General features: G+C 52.3%; 1 protein-coding gene across 1 annotated transcript in view; it reads left to right on the top strand.

The window, feature by feature from the left end:
• Positions 1-15,209, top strand: part of DOT1L (DOT1 like histone lysine methyltransferase) — a 63,140-nt gene that overhangs the window by 36,039 nt on the left and 11,892 nt on the right. Inside the window, exons 8-21 of the mRNA XM_036281622.1 lie at positions 1,106-1,161; positions 3,908-3,987; positions 6,151-6,219; positions 6,942-7,048; positions 7,531-7,572; positions 8,634-8,744; positions 9,025-9,259; positions 9,682-9,795; positions 10,657-10,748; positions 11,195-11,296; positions 11,649-11,786; positions 12,658-12,783; positions 14,321-14,805; positions 14,979-15,114. Of these exons, the coding sequence (XP_036137515.1) occupies positions 1,106-1,161; positions 3,908-3,987; positions 6,151-6,219; positions 6,942-7,048; positions 7,531-7,572; positions 8,634-8,744; positions 9,025-9,259; positions 9,682-9,795; positions 10,657-10,748; positions 11,195-11,296; positions 11,649-11,786; positions 12,658-12,783; positions 14,321-14,805; positions 14,979-15,114 (1,893 nt within the window). The remainder of the gene's footprint in view (positions 1-1,105; positions 1,162-3,907; positions 3,988-6,150; positions 6,220-6,941; positions 7,049-7,530; positions 7,573-8,633; positions 8,745-9,024; positions 9,260-9,681; positions 9,796-10,656; positions 10,749-11,194; positions 11,297-11,648; positions 11,787-12,657; positions 12,784-14,320; positions 14,806-14,978; positions 15,115-15,209) is intronic.

Below are 15,209 nucleotides of genomic sequence, written 5' to 3'. Positions count from 1 at the left end.
TACAGGTTTTTGTGTGGACATTTTTCTTGTTGTCTTGCATAGACAACGTGGAGTGATGATGATAGCCTTTGAATAATTACAAGATCAATTTTCTTGGTTTGGTAAATGTTACAGCTCTGGACAGTTCAGTTATTAAGAACTGTTTCCTCTTGGACAGTCTTTTTCCTTGAGGCAGAATGACATTAGTGGGCTAATAAAAGTAGTGCTGAGACCCTGGCCCTTTTGGTTCAGCTGTTAGAGCGTTGGCCTGTGAACCGAAGGGTTGTGGGTTTGATTCTCGGTCAAGGGCATGTACCTGAGTTGCAGATTCTATCCCCAGCCCTGGTTGGGATCATGCGGAGGCAACCAATCGATGTGACTCTCACATCAATATTTTCTCTCCCTTCTCCCTCCTTCCTTTGTTCCCTTCCTCCTTTCCACTCTGTCTGAGAAGCAGTGGAAAGATATCCTCAGGTGAAGGGAATAAAAATTTATTTAAAAAGTACTGGGAGCCGGTTTTACAGGTCCAGAAGGCACTGTTCTAAGGAATAGCAGGTCAGAGAGCCACAGTACAGATGTGTTCCATGTCAGAGTAAGAAGCCTAGCCTATGCCAACTCGACATGCAGCCCTTTCTCGTGGTCAGTGGTCTCTGTCCTGGACACTTCCCTGAGTGCCCAGTGCAAGTTTCTTGTATCACTTTCCAACCCACCCTCTGTCCAGAATAGCCCAGCTGGTGGGGCAATGACCTTCCTTGGCTCTGCAGGCCATGTATTGGTGCGCCCCCTGCTGTCCCTGAGTGAACACAGCATAGTGACTTTCAAGCATATTTCTCTAATGTCTTCATTGCTCTATGCGTTAGCTCCCTGGGGTGGGCGCTCTAGCACTAGTCAGGGTACCCACTCTGGTGGTTCATGGTGACCCACACTGCAGTGTATAGTCTCAGTTTATCCCCCTGACTGTCTCCTCTTCCCTGTGGAGTCCCGGCGGCCATGCCTTGGTCTTACCTCACTTTCTGCCCTCTTTAGTGACTTTGTGCTCATTTCATCTGATCCTCGGCAGGTGGGGGCTGGCTCAGGGGCCAAGCGAAACCCGTGATGAGCCCTGTCCCTGTTTTCTTTCTTTCAGCTGGAAAGAGGCGATTTCCTCTCAGAGGAGTGGAGAGAACGGATCGCTAACACAAGGTATGGCAGGCTTGGGAGTCACCACTCACGCCACCATGAGGACAGCGCTGGGGCCTGGCTGGGCAGGGCACCCCCAGGGAGGATCTCGCTTTCGCAAGTCCCTGTGTGGCAGGCTTGGCTGTCAGGCATGGCTGCCTTTTCCGAAGCAGAGCTGGATGGCAGAGGCAGTCATAACTTCTCTTCCTGTCCTTTCCCTTCTGGTTCAGGCTGCCAAGGGTCACTCTCAGGACTGTGAGCAGGGCAGGTGGTCAATGACCAGCCCAGGGCCAGTGTGGCCGGCCCCTAGCTGCCTGTCAGGAAGGCCCTTTCCTGCTTTTGCAACCAGGGAGGGAAAGCTGCCCAGAGATCTTGGCCCTGAGCTCAGCTCTCATCATGTCTGCACTTGGACACTGTGCTCTGTGCCTGGTAAGGGGAGGCATTTCTCTGCACTCCTTATGGGTTGAGTGTAGCATGGTCGTGAGCCACCTGTCCTGTCTGGAAACACCCTGAGCTTGCTGGCAGGTCTGCCTGCATGGTCCTTGGAAGAGAGGCCATCCCAGAACCCTCCCAGCTCCAGCAGGCCCTTCAGCCTGAGGGCTTGACGTGTGACCTCCATGTCCACCAGCTCCTGTAGCTGTGTTTCAGTTCTTCCCTGCACTCTCTCTTGTTATTTTCCCTTTGTCCTTCCACTGGCCTCAGGCCAGGGCTCAGATATGCAAGGTTGGATTGCTGTGCTCTGCCCCTCAGGTCTAGCGAGCTGCAGATTCGATGGGCCTCCCTGGGTAAGCAGGAGGGAAGGTCAGAGTGTGAGTCTTGTGTGAATCAGCTGGAGGTGGCCAGCACCTCGATGACTGTGAGGCCACATTGTGCTCTCTACAGTGCTCTTCCTGGGAAGTTGTGAGCTGGCCTTGCCGGTGTGGATCGCAGGCTTTCAGTCTGACTTGCTATCTTGTCCCTCCCTCCCTGTCCTGGGCCCACCTACTGTAGGTTGCCCCATGTCCCCCACTGTGCAATTTTTTGAGGCAAATAGGAACTAGGCATTGCTCTTTCATAGAAATGCCCCCCTTTTGTGCTTGTGAACCCCCTGTCCCCCAACAGCCAGGTTCTCCCCATTTTCTTGAGAGAATCATGATAACTCCATGGATGTCCTCATTGAACAGGGTCTGGGGCTATGCTGCTGTTGTGGTGGGCTGAGCAGGGTCTGAGTGCAGTGGGGAGAACCTCATGCTCACCAAGCAACACCCAGGCTGTGGTGTCCTGTCTTCCAGTCATCACAGAAATGTGAGAGTTTCCTGAGAGCACACTGCTCTCTGGACCTCTTCTGCCCTTTGTCCACCTGGCCTGCGGTAGTCCTGCGGGCTCTGCCCTTCAGTCTCTTCTTCCTATGAACAGAGCCTAGTGTTTGGAGACTGTGTCAAGGCCCCAAGGCCGGGCTCTGCTTGCATCCTCTGGATATCCCCCCGGTACTCAGCTTTCTATCAAGGGTGTCCCCTCCTCACCAATGCTTTTGTTTTCAAGGCTGGCCCCTACCTCAGTTAGTTTTCTGGTTTCCTCTGGTCTGAATATGAGAGGGCAGAAGTGTCTGTAGCCTCTGTCTTCAGTTGGCGGTCCCCAGGGGCCTTTCTGGTTCTGCCCTCTCACCACCTTGGTCACCTTGAGACTCTGACGTCCAGCCTTCCCAAGCTCGATCCCGAGTAGGACTATGGCCTGGCTCAGCTCATCTGTCCTCACCATGCTCTGCCCATTGGCATCTGGGGTGCCCCCATCCCACTTTAAATCTCAATGTCTTCTCTGTTTCTCTCTGCCTGACTGAACAGGAAGAGGGTGCTGGCCTTTATTTACACCTTCAGTGTCCTTCCTGCCACTCTGCTCTTGCTGTCAGTGCCTATTCTTGCACATATCAGGTCTTCTGTTACAGTTCCTTCATCTGCTTGCTGTGAGGGTTGAGATTTCTTGATTTTAAAGCTATTGAGACTTAATTAAAACAAGCAGCGTGGGGATGGCAGCTCACTCCATCTTCTGTCATGTTCAAAAGAGGAAGTGATCCCCTCTCTGCAGTTCTGTCCGTGGCCCAGTTTTAATGTGGAGGCACTACAGCAGAGAGGAAAGCCACGTGCCTCTAAGTATGAAACTGTCTGTCTTGTCTTTGTGTCTTCATGGGAACCAGCTACACAGATGTTTTTAGCACTTAGCCATTCAGAAAGTTCCTCTAAGTGGGCAAGGGCCAGATTAGTTAGATGAAGGAGCAGGCAGGGGAACACCTCCTTGTTCCCAGCAGGAGCAGCAGTCTTCTCAACCGTCCCAGCAGGCATCTGCAGACCGAAGTTCCTTTGGTCATCTGGTGCTAGAGAACGTTTAAACAAGTGAGACAGGCTGAGTTGCATTCTCCCTTGGAAGACGCTTGCTTCTGGTTCCAAGGGCCCTTGGGGGTCACATTCAGATGCTGCTGGACTGTCATGCTATCTTCCTGAGTCTTTGATTATCCTCACAACCCTGCCCCCAGTTATGCTGCCTGCGTCCCAGCCCAGAAATGTCCAGCAATGTGATGGTCATGGATGTTTCTTAGTTGTTCTATGTTAGTAACATATTTGGGACCTGTGGGCTCCAGAGCCTGTTCCCTGAGTTGGGTGGAAGTAGTTCAGGCAGAGCCTAGGGAGGCCTCACAATGGAGCTGTCAGTGGATGCGGTAGGCGTCATATACATTGGCGCTGTATACACATGTGAAGATGGAACCTTCATTTTACTCAACTGGAATATTATTTTGCAGTGTTATATTTGTGAATAACTTTGCCTTTGGTCCTGAGGTGGATCACCAGCTGAAGGAGCGATTTGCAAACATGAAGGAAGGTAACGTACCTACCCCTTAACCCCATCTTTATGTGGCTGCCGCGTTGACCATACTTCTCGAGCCACCACCCACTCAGTCTGGCTAGATTTGACACAGATCATAGGTATGGGAATTCTTCTAAGTTTTCATGTCCATTCATTTCAGGCCCAATTGAAAGAGGCCTCAGGCAGTGGGGATGCCTTGACTCTGTCCTGAGGTACCAGGACAGGTGCCTCCCATCTTTGTGTTTGGAGTGGAATAGACTTGATTTCCCCACAACTATTCAGCCAGCCTGAGGGACTTGGGGTGGGTGGCCAAATTAGCAAGTAATATACAGGCTATCCGTTTAAATGTGAATTTCCCATAGACAACAAATAGCTTCTTAGTGCACGGATGCCCCAGCTTTTACTAAAGGAATATTGTGTGTGTCTGAAATTTAGACTTACCTGGCATCCCTGTTTGTCTGGCGGTCCTAACCTGGGGACACTGAGAGCACTGGGATATCCAGCCCAGGCCCTTCTGCATTTTCTGGGCCTTTCCTATTTAGAACCGCCTCTACCTGGCCAGAACCACCCTACTGCTTCCCTCAGCCTCCCTTTCTTCCATCCAGGTTAGATAGCAGCCCAGCCCCGATCTGGGTGGGGGAGGAGTAAAGTCATAGACCCAGATAGCTTTCATCTGCCTTCAGCACTGCCAGTTTTATGTGCGTGTATGAGCATGTATGTGCCTGTTTCTGTACAGGTGAGCATGCATGTGTGTGCATGGTTATTTTAAATTATTTGTAAGAGTGAGCAGCCACTGTCCACTGCACCCTGCACACACCTTGTCTCCTGAGCCTTCAGGCCCTTCCTTCACCACCTGCATTCCCCAAGGAGAGGACTGCAATTCTTGTGGCCTTTGGGTCCCACCCCACCTTGAACATTCCCAGTGATCTGGAGCACCTCTTCTGTTTTTTCCTAGTCATGAGTGGCCTTCAGGCTTGGGCTGTTACAGGGTTTTGTTAGTAAATGGTTCCTCTATCTTTTTTGATGATGTCCATGTAGTATCTGGACTTGTTGTCCTATGGGATGTCATCTGTTTGGACTGAGCCCTTGTGGTGAACTTGACCTTGCCCCTCTGAGCTTCATTTCCTGCAGGTCTCACTGCCTGGTTTTCACACAGGGCCGGCTCAGGGGCAGGATTGCCTGCTATGCCCTCTAGTCACCAGTGATCTGTTGTTCTGTAGTGACTTGCCCTCAGAATTCCCCTCATGCACTACTTGTCATGTGAGCTTTGCAAGATGGCATATTCCTGATGAGAATGGTCTGTGGACCCCTGGGTTTTATTTCATTGTATCCCACACTCTTAGATGCTCCTGTGACTGAATACCCTGCAAGGTCTACAGCTCCTGCTGATTCCCTGGCATAACAAGGCTCCTTCCTGACCCTGCACTACCCTGGTCCTGGGACCCATCATCTTTTCTTCCTAATGGGGGTGGTGCTCAGGAGCAGTCTTGCACTGGGGAGCTCCCCTAACTGGGGTGTTATGGGGCTGTGTTCATGTGTATGGGTGTGCATGTGCATGTGTGTGTGTGCCTTAAGTGGATTTATCCTGACTTTTCCTATTTCCAGGAAACATTTTCTTTTACTTTTATATTTGGCTCTTTTTTCTGGCACTGCAAAGTTTAGCATTAACATCTTAACTTTGGTGTTTTCTTCAGTCCCTGCGGAACATTGTCATAATCATAACATGAGCAGCACCACTCACATATGCTCCCCGTGGCAGGTGTGACAGTCCATTCCTCTGTGGAACAACCACACTAACATGGTTAGCGTAATAACTGTTTTCTGTGCAGCAGTTCCTGACATGACACAAGTCTGGGTGGTCATAAGGGCTGCTGGTGCCTCCCAGATTCGATATGGGACATGCATCTACGCAGGTGGGGGTTACTGAGTCAGAGGTTGGCATCTATGGTCAAGTTTCTACAGGAAAGTCTTTAGTAGGTCACCCCTCAGTGTACCTTAGTTTTGCTTTTACTTGTAGGAAACGGAGAGCACTCATGATCCCTGGCTGCTTATGTACACAGTATGCTCGTTTCTTCCTTTATAGCTTACCCTCTCATGTTCTAACTTCCATCATCCTTCCGTTAGTGTGTTTATGACTGTTTTCTCCACGAATGGCAATAATCAGCTCTTGTGTTTCAGGTGGCAGAATTGTGTCCTCGAAGCCCTTTGCACCTCTGAACTTCAGAATAAACAGTAGAAACTTGAGTGGTAAGAAACTCTTATGTTGCTAAATTCTTAATATATATAATGTTAAGCATCTGACACATATAGGGCCCCTCCTTGGCACTGTGACACTATTGTGCCAGGTCATCTCTTTGGGGGCTTTCTTGAAACCCACTTGATGCCAGGAACACCCCCATCTTGACCACCACAGATGTCCCTAGACATTGCCCGGTGTCCCTTGGGGACAGAACCACCCAGGTTGAGACCTCACACATTTGACACGAGGTTATAAAGACTCAGTGGTTTGCAAACTGCTTTGATTTTACGTCTGATTGGCCTGAGGGGCAAATGGCCGGTGTGTGTGATGGGCTCCAGGTGCAGAAGCCTTCAGCAGGAGGAGCTGGACCTCTGGCCTCCTGGGGAAGAAAGAGCCATGTTGCTCTGTGGCACCTGGCCTTGGGGTCATAATTTCTCGGGTGCTGGGCATCTTAGTAGCCGTGTTCTTTCCAAATGGTCCTCAAGTGCTTTTCCATCCCACCCAGTCAGGCTCGTTGCCGTTTTCCTTGGACAAGCACCTGGGTTAGCAGGGATCATTGTGCACGCCGTGCGCCTCTCTGACCTGCCAGCGTGCTGATATCCAGGCACCTCGCCGGCCTGGCGAGTGGGACGGCCTCACGTGATGAGGGCGCGCGGTTCTGCTCCCTTCCTGCCTCGCCCGAGTCATTCCCCCGGGTGCACAAGGCCCTAACCTGTGCCCGTCGTTGCAGACATCGGCACCATCATGCGCGTCGTGGAGCTCTCGCCCCTGAAGGGCTCAGTGTCGTGGACGGGGAAGCCCGTCTCCTACTACCTACACACCATCGACCGCACCATAGTAAGTGTCTCCATGGATGAAGCCCAGGCCCTCCTGGAAAGCCTCCTCCCTCTCCCCTTGCCCCTGCCCCCACAGCATTCTCCCTGGATGATCTGTGACACTATTGTCCCACATCACAATTGGGAGCCAGGAACTCTTTGTCTTCCCTCTTTGCTCCTAGTCCTTGTATGAGTCAGACATTGTCCTGAATGATGTGACGATAATGGGCTTGGCCTCAGTGTCAGAGGCTTCTGGTGTCCAGGGAATCCCTGAACCCTCCAGCCTGGTTCCCATCTAGCTCACTTCATGTGAGACAGCCCTGCAGGTCTGCACGGCCCCTGAGAGTGGGAGCCTGCTTTCAGGGTGGGTCTTTGGGCAGAGGTGCATCCCTATGACAGTTCCAAGAAAATCTCATGTTGGCGTGTCTCAGGTGTTGCTCTTGTCCTAATGGGGTTTGAGCCTATTGTCTAATAAGATTTTTTCCTTTCCTTTTTTATTTTTAGCTTGAAAACTATTTTTCTAGTCTGAAAAATCCGAAACTCAGGGTAAGTATGTGTTCCCCTCACTGAACATCACAGTTTGATGTTACTTGATGAGTTTGATGGAACCTCCCGAGTGGTAGACGGAGAGTGCTGCTTTGGGGATGGAGGTCATGTTTCCGCAAGGCCACACTTTCTGTCAGCAGTCTTTTGGGAACTAGACTGAGTGCATTTCAACCTTTGAACAATGTTGTGGTAGCTTGGTGAAGTGTGCAGAATGTGGGATTGAGGGAACTGCTCTCAGCACACTGACCCACCACGTCTGGAACTCAAGATATTCCTCTCTGTAAACAGACAGCTGCTTCTAAGCTGAGTGCCATGCTTGCTAGAGGAGAGTGGCCTGGACTCTGACATGGTGGTTCTGCTGCCGGTCCCAGTGTACCTGCAATGCCCAGTCCTTAAACCCATCTCCCCTAGACCTCAGAGTACGTCTGTCCAAATGTCTGTGCTTCTTGAGACTCAGACAAGCATCTGAGCAGGAAGAATCCCCCATTGCCTAGAGACCCATGTCATTTCTGCCATAACTGGGTGTTAATGAGGTTGCCTGCCCCACCCCCTAGCACAGAGAACAAGCTAAGCCAGCCAGCACGCACCATCCTCTTTTCTTTTCCCACAGCCTTTCCAGTAACCCTCACTTAGCAGATGTACTTCAGTGTGGGGCCCTCATAATCCTAGAGAGGAGAGAGTACTGTTAGGCAGCTTCTTTGTCCTGCACCCAGAGCCTTTTTGTCTTTGATTTTATTTCTTCACACGTGTCATACACAGGTCAGAAAGCCGCAGGTTTCTGATCAAGAGGTCTGGGTGTGGCCTCACCCACACAGTAGACACACACATGGCTTGGGGCTGGATAAGGGCCAGGGACAGCTCACGGGCTTCTCTGTGCCTCAGTTTCCTCCTCTATTCAGTGGGCAGAAGAGTTGACATGAGCAGAGCTGGGCCAGGTAGCCCACCTTGGTAGCTCCAACAATGCCAACACTTTTGGGGACATATTAGCACTTTTGGGTCATGCCTGCACTTTTGGGGACACATTGACACTTTGGGAGACACATCCAACACTTGGTTTTCAGGAGGAACAAGAGGCAGCTCGGCGCCGGCAGCAGCGAGAAAATAAGAGTAATACGACCACCCCCACGAAGGTGCCCGAGAGCAAGGCTGCTGTGCCTGCAGACACCTCTGTGGTAAGCACCCTGCATCTGGGATCAGGGCCCTGTGCATCTGTCAGTGGTTACAGTCCCTGGCTGTCTTGCCCTTGTAGAGGGAGGGGCTCTTCCAACCAGAGAGGTAGTGCTGGTCAGTACACATGTTCGTTGGTACTGGTCACCGAGCTGGAGGAGGGAGGGGGTCCCTGAGGTGTGGGGTGCCTCTGTTCAGTCACTCCTAGAGCCTGTGTTGTGGGCTCATTACTAACAGAGGGAAGGATGGGAGGGCGTTGCTCTCTCATTGGCCCCTGTCCACTAGGATTCTGGTGCTGAAGAAGAGAAAGCCGCGTCGACCGCTATCAAGAAGCCATCCCCCTCCAAAGCTCGGAAGAAGAAGCTGAATAAGAAGGGCCGGAAGCTAGCTGGCCGGAAGCGTGGACGTCCCAAGAAGATGAGCACTGCGAACCCTGAGCGTAAGCCCAAGAAGAACCCTACTGCACTGGACCTGCTACACGCCCAGACTGTGTCCCAGACGGCGGTGTCCTCACCACAAGGTGAGCCAGGCCTCAGAGCCCTCCCTAGGGCCCCTCTTGCATGCTGCTCAGGCTGTATGGGTCATGCTCCTGAGGGCACCTCAGGATGTCCTCAGGGTTAACCTGGACCTTGCTTCACCCCGATAGTCTGCCAAGAGCAAGTCCTGGTGGGGGTTTTCCTGTCACATTCTGCTAGCCAGGGCTTTGATAACGTCGGCAGCTATGGCAGAAGTGACACTGCTCACAGAAATTTCTTAGATTATGAGGACATTGTCTCGGCTTCTAGGACTGCTGAGATGCAGTGTCTGGTCATGGCTTTGGACTATAGGAGCTATGTTGAGTATTCTGTTTAAAAAAGTTGGAAAAGTTCCATAGGACAATCTGGAATTCCCTGGGAGGGCATGCAGTCAGTATTGACACGTGAATGTTGCTGTCTCCCACAGATGCATACAAGTCACCTCACAGCCCATTTTATCAGCTACCTCCCAGTGTGCAGCGGCACCCCCCTGACCAGCTATTGCTGGCACCCACCCCACCTGCACTGCAGAAGCTGCTAGGTGAGCCAGCACCCAAATGCTGTGGGTTCATGTGTGGATTCCAACTTAACAGCTCTATGAGGAAGGGCTCCAAGGTTCGGCATCTCTGGCGAGCCCCCTGGGATACCTGCAGCAGGCGGACCACACTAGAGTCCCGCGGGCTCAGGGTCAACCCTGCCAGGTGGCACCCAGGCTTTCAGGCCAGCAAGGCTTGTGTGGTTGTCTTAGGCTGAGGTTCTTTTCTTCAGGGGATACTGGGCCATGTCTGGGGACATCTGTGGTTGTCACACTGGGGGTACTTCTGTTTGGGTGGGGGGTAGGGATGCTGCTCAGTCCTCCGCAGTGTTCAGGGCAGCTCCACAGAGGGTAACCCAGCCCAAGTGTTTATTAGAGTACGGGAAGGGCCTCTCAGGGGTGAGATGGGGCTGTGAGGGAGCAGGTCCTGTCTGAGCTGAGCACCTGCTCGTCTTGTAGGGCTCAACCAAGAGGCCTCTCATCTCTTTAAAAACTGGATGAAGGAAATCCCTTCAAATATGGGAGCCATCAGTTTCCCCAGTTCGACGTCAACAGCGTGTGTTTACTGGGAAAATTGGCAGACTTGGGGAGAAAGAAAATGTTGGTGGTGATGGCAGGAGCTGCAAAGGGCTCAAGGGGGGCACTAGCCCTAGGTGCAGGGAGGGTGGGAGTGATGACGAGGCAGCATGGGGACCAAAGGTACCAGCAGAGTGACAAGTGATATTCAACAGCATCTGATGACAGGGCTGGGGGAGCTCCCAGATAAATACGAGTGTCCCCACCCCAACCACCACTACCACCACCACTGTAGCCTTCAGCCTCAGCCAGGTGGCTTCTGCATTGAGACTTTGTCCCTGGCTCTCCTAGAGTCCTTCAAGATTCAGTACCTGCAGTTCCTGGCGTACACGAAGACCCCTCAGTACAAGGCCAGCCTGCAGCAGCTGCTGGACCAGGAGAAGGTGAGGGGCGTCTGCTTCTATGTTCCCAGTGCTCTGTGGAGGAGTGAGCCGAGCAAGCCTCCAGCCTGCTGGCCTCTGACAGCCCCGGCCCACCCAGAACATGCCCTGCTTCCTGTTACATCCCTTTGTCCCTGCTTAGAGGGTCTGCTGCTGCCCGCACAGAGAGGTGTCTGTCACCCCCAGTTAGTAACTCAAATAGCCACTGAATTGCTGCTACCTTCTAATAAAGTCCCAGAAGGACGACCAGCCAGTGTCCCCAATGTATGCATGCATTGCCATATCTGAACATAGAGAGGTGGTAGCTCTTGCACTTCATGGAACAGACAGTGCTCTTCATCAGTGAGATGGGCTGAGATATGTCACATCAGCGCGTCTCCTTTGAGCCTGTTTAAGGGAAGGGATGGTGTGGGTTGGCCTCACATTCACCAGCTCTCTGTCCCCTGCAGGAGAAGAATGCCCGGTTACTGGGTGCCGCACGGCAGCTGTTCGGTCACTGCCAGGCCCAGAAAGAAGAAATAAAGAGGCTCTTCCAGCAGAAACTGGATGAGGTAGAGCCATCCAAGGCCAAGATGACCCAAGTACAGGATTGGGGGGGTGGGCGTGGCCTGGGGCAGCTGAGGTACGGAGAGACTGTTTTATTTCTGGTGATTTTTCTGGTAGTATAAGACTTTGGCTTTCTAGTCAAAGAGCTGCTTCTAGTCCAGCCCCTCACGGAGCCTGCACAGGCTTATGTCCTGAGGTCATCCTCTTGTTCCCCTATCTGAGGGACTATACCTTATCTCTTTGTCTGTGACCGGCACTGTGCCACCCTGGTCTTGTCTGGGTATAAGCCAGCCCCCTCTCCTTCTCACCATGGCTGCACCTCCCTGCAAGCCCAACCTTGCTGTTATGTGTCCACAGTTGGGAGTGAAGGCGCTGACCTACAGTGACCTGATCCAAGCACAGAAAGAGATCTCAGCTCACAACCAGCAGCTGCGAGAGCAGACAGAGCAGCTAGAGAAGGACAACAGGGAGCTGAGAAGCCAGAGCCTGCAGCTGGTATGTGTCCGGAGAGGGTGGCAGTTCCAGCACATTCCAGAGTGAGCAGAAGCCTTAGACCCCAGACCAGGCAGAGGGGCCGGTGTCCATCCGTTGATGGGCCTGGAGGCCCATGTCCCGATACACATCTCGAGACAGAGATGACCCGAGGGTGCTTGCTGGGCCCAGTATGTCCTCCCGAGGATGAGTTTCCCATGAACCCCTTAATCTGCAATGGGAAGACCAGGGCCCCTCCCCATCTCTGTCCTGGTTCACTGTTGGAATGCTGGCGCAGCTTTACCTGGCTCTCAGAGCACATGAGTGCAAGCAGGGCCTGGAGCCAGAACATGGCTTCTTAAATTCCTTCCTGTCTGGGTGTCCTGAAGGCTCATGATTTCACTAGATGGGCCTTTTTTTTTAAATCTTCACCCAAGGATACTGATTTTTAGAGAGAGAGAGAAACATCAATATAAGAGAAAAACATTGATCAGTTGCCTCCTGTACACACCCTGACCAGGATTCAAACCTGCCACCTTTCAGTATATGGGACAGTGCTCCAGCCAATTGAACCACACCTGCCAGGGCCTAGACAGGCCTTTTGATGAAGCCTAGACTTTTCTAGTCCTCACTCTTGGGGCCTCCCCTGGGCACTTCGCACTGGACATACAGGGACCTCCCTTCTTGTGGGGACCCTGGTCTCCTTGGGCACTTTGCACCCTGGCCTTCCAGAAGCAGGAAGGAGAGAGGTACTGGCTCCCAGGGACATCTGCCTAGATGCCTACCCTGTCTACCCCCAGAGCCCAGTGTTGGGGCAGAAGCAGGTCTGGGGGCCCATCCCATTCTCCCTACAGCCATGTACATGCTCATGGCCGCAACTGCCCTCTTCCCACAGCTGAAGGCTCGGTGTGAGGAATTGAAGTTGGACTGGTCTACACTGTCCCTGGAGAACCTGCTGAAGGAGAAGCAGGCCCTGAAGAGCCAAATCTCCGAGAAACAGAGGCACTGCCTGGAGCTTCAGGTAAGGGGCCAAGGTATGGAGGGAGGGATTGGCTGGTGTTAGGAACATGGTTAGTACCATTGGCAGACCCACCAAAGCCATCCTCCTCCTGAGGACAGGGTACTAGTTCTGGTGTCACTTTAATAACAGCCTAAAGTCCCATCATCAGCCCTAGAGAAGAACAAGGAATAGGGCAGGTGGGTGCCCCACTCTACCCCAGGGCATCACGTCTGATTCCAGACCTAAAGGGTACCTGAGCACCTCCTGGTGAAGCATTTCTGACACAGTAACTAAACAGACCTGTGTTTGTGTATTAAAACAAAATAGCATGTACTTTTTCTGATGAGGTAACTTGTTCATCAAGGACAGCTAGAAAAAAGTGTGGGGAAGGAGAAAGCATAATATAGGGGCCATGGCTGAGTTCCCGAGTACAGAACTTACAAGTAACAATGAGGAAAGTAAAGGGAGACGTTTAGCGTGAGCATTGGTCATTACAAAAGCTCCATGTGTATGGACTGCAGCCTCTATTGCATCTACTCAGTCCAGCTTCATAACATGTAGAGCATTGCCGGCTGCCAGACCCTTGGGGCTCTTTCAAGTAGTTGATTATTATAAAATAGAACTGCAGTAAATTTCTCTGCACCATGATTCGTTTTAAGGATATTTCCTTAAAGACATAGTCCCAAAGTAGACCTATGAGAAGTTTAAGGTCCTGTGATACATGGCCCAAGTGTCTCTTGCCCACCAAGCCAGCAGTGTGTGTCATAGAAAGAGGTTTTCTGACTGCTACCAAAGCCAGGCTTTGTTTCCAAGGATGTGCCTGCAAGAGAAGTCTCTCTGAGTTCGGTTCCCTCCAAGGGCTTATACCTCGGTTGCAGTTTGTCCCCGGCCCTGGTTGGGTCATGTGGGTAGCAGCCACTTGATGTGTCCCTTTCACATTGATGTTTCTCTCTCTCTCTCTCTCTCTCCCTCACTCTCCCTCCCACTCTATATGAACAAAAAAATGGAAAAAATGTCCTCGGGTGAGGATAAAAAAAAAGGGGTGGGGGGGTCTCCATAGGGAATATAATGGGTTTCTGGCCCTTCTGTGTAATAAAGAAATGACACATTTTCTCATAGAGGAAAAACAACAGTGTAAAAAAAAAATGCCCTGTATGTCCTGACCCCTGAAAGGAAACACTATTTCAGGGTTTTTCCCACTGTTGTATACTTGTGGTATTGCTGTGTCCTTTGTTCCTTGCTTTCCCGGGGACGTTGTTTCATGTCAGCAGATGTGTATCTGCAGAACTGCTCTTGACACTCACATACTGTCTTGTCTATCTACCCAGAGCACCCTGGCTGGATTTCATTGGTTAGCTGCTCTGGCCTCCCTGTCACGCACAAAGCCGGTCTGCCTCCTTGCAGTCACTCTGGGAGGACTTCCTTTTCATTCTCCGGGGATGGTCCCCTCCAGAGGGTTGCTGGGTGGGGCTGGGCTGGCCTCTGTTCGAGGCCTTCGACAGATGTGCAGGAGCCTCACCTCCAGCAAGCTGTGGGTCTGACACACTTGGTCTTCCAGATCAGCATTGTGGAGCTGGAAAAGAGCCAGCGGCAGCAGGAGCTCCTGCAGCTCAAGTCATGCGTGCCACCTGATGAGACCGTGTCCCTGCATCTGCGAGGGAAAGGTGGCCTGGCCCGGGAACTGGAGGCAGAGCCCAGCCGGCTGCATCTCGAGCTGGACTGCTCCAAGTTCTCACTGCCCCACTTCAGTAACATGAGCCCAGAGCTCTCCATGAATGGCCACGCAGCTGGCTATGAGCTCTGCAACACGCTGAGCCGGCCCTCGTCCAAGCAGAACACCCCCCAGTACCTGGCCTCCCCACTAGACCAGGAGGTTGTGCCATGTACCCCCAGCCACAGCAGCCGGCCCCGGCTTGAGAAGCTGTCTGGCTTGACCTTGCCAGACTACACCAGGCTCTCCCCGGCCAAGCTGGTGCTGAGACGCCACCTGAGCCAGGACCACACAGTCAGTGGCAAGATATCTGCTGGCGAGCTGCACCCAAGGTGAGTCTGGGTCAGCAGGTTTGCCCCTAGTGCCCTTGGGCTGTTGTGGGGTCTTGAGAGGGGTTGTTAATCAGTTTGGAAGGGTTTGCTAGGCCCAAGCTGTCAGCTCTGAATACAGAGCCACTGCCCCAGGGTCTCCCCAGAGAGTGACCAAAGTATGCGTCTCATTCCAGAGCTGAGCACGCCAAGGAGAATGGCCTTCCATACCAGAGCCCGGGCCTTGCCAATGGCATCAAGCTGAGCCCTCAGGATCCACGGCCCTCATCCCCTGTGGTTTTACAGATGACAGGAGAAAAAAGCAGTGAGAAGGTACAGGTAATTACCAGGAGGGAGGGGCCCTTGGATTAAGGGTCTTGTCACCTACACCAGAGGCAGGGCTGTGGGAGGCAATCATTAGGTATCCT

The sequence above is a fragment of the Molossus molossus genome, unplaced genomic scaffold (assembly GCF_014108415.1).
Source record: "Molossus molossus isolate mMolMol1 unplaced genomic scaffold, mMolMol1.p scaffold_m16_p_4, whole genome shotgun sequence".
In the NCBI taxonomy this organism is placed as follows: Eukaryota; Metazoa; Chordata; class Mammalia; order Chiroptera; family Molossidae; genus Molossus; species Molossus molossus.
This window is presented reverse-complemented; position numbering and strand designations above follow the sequence as displayed.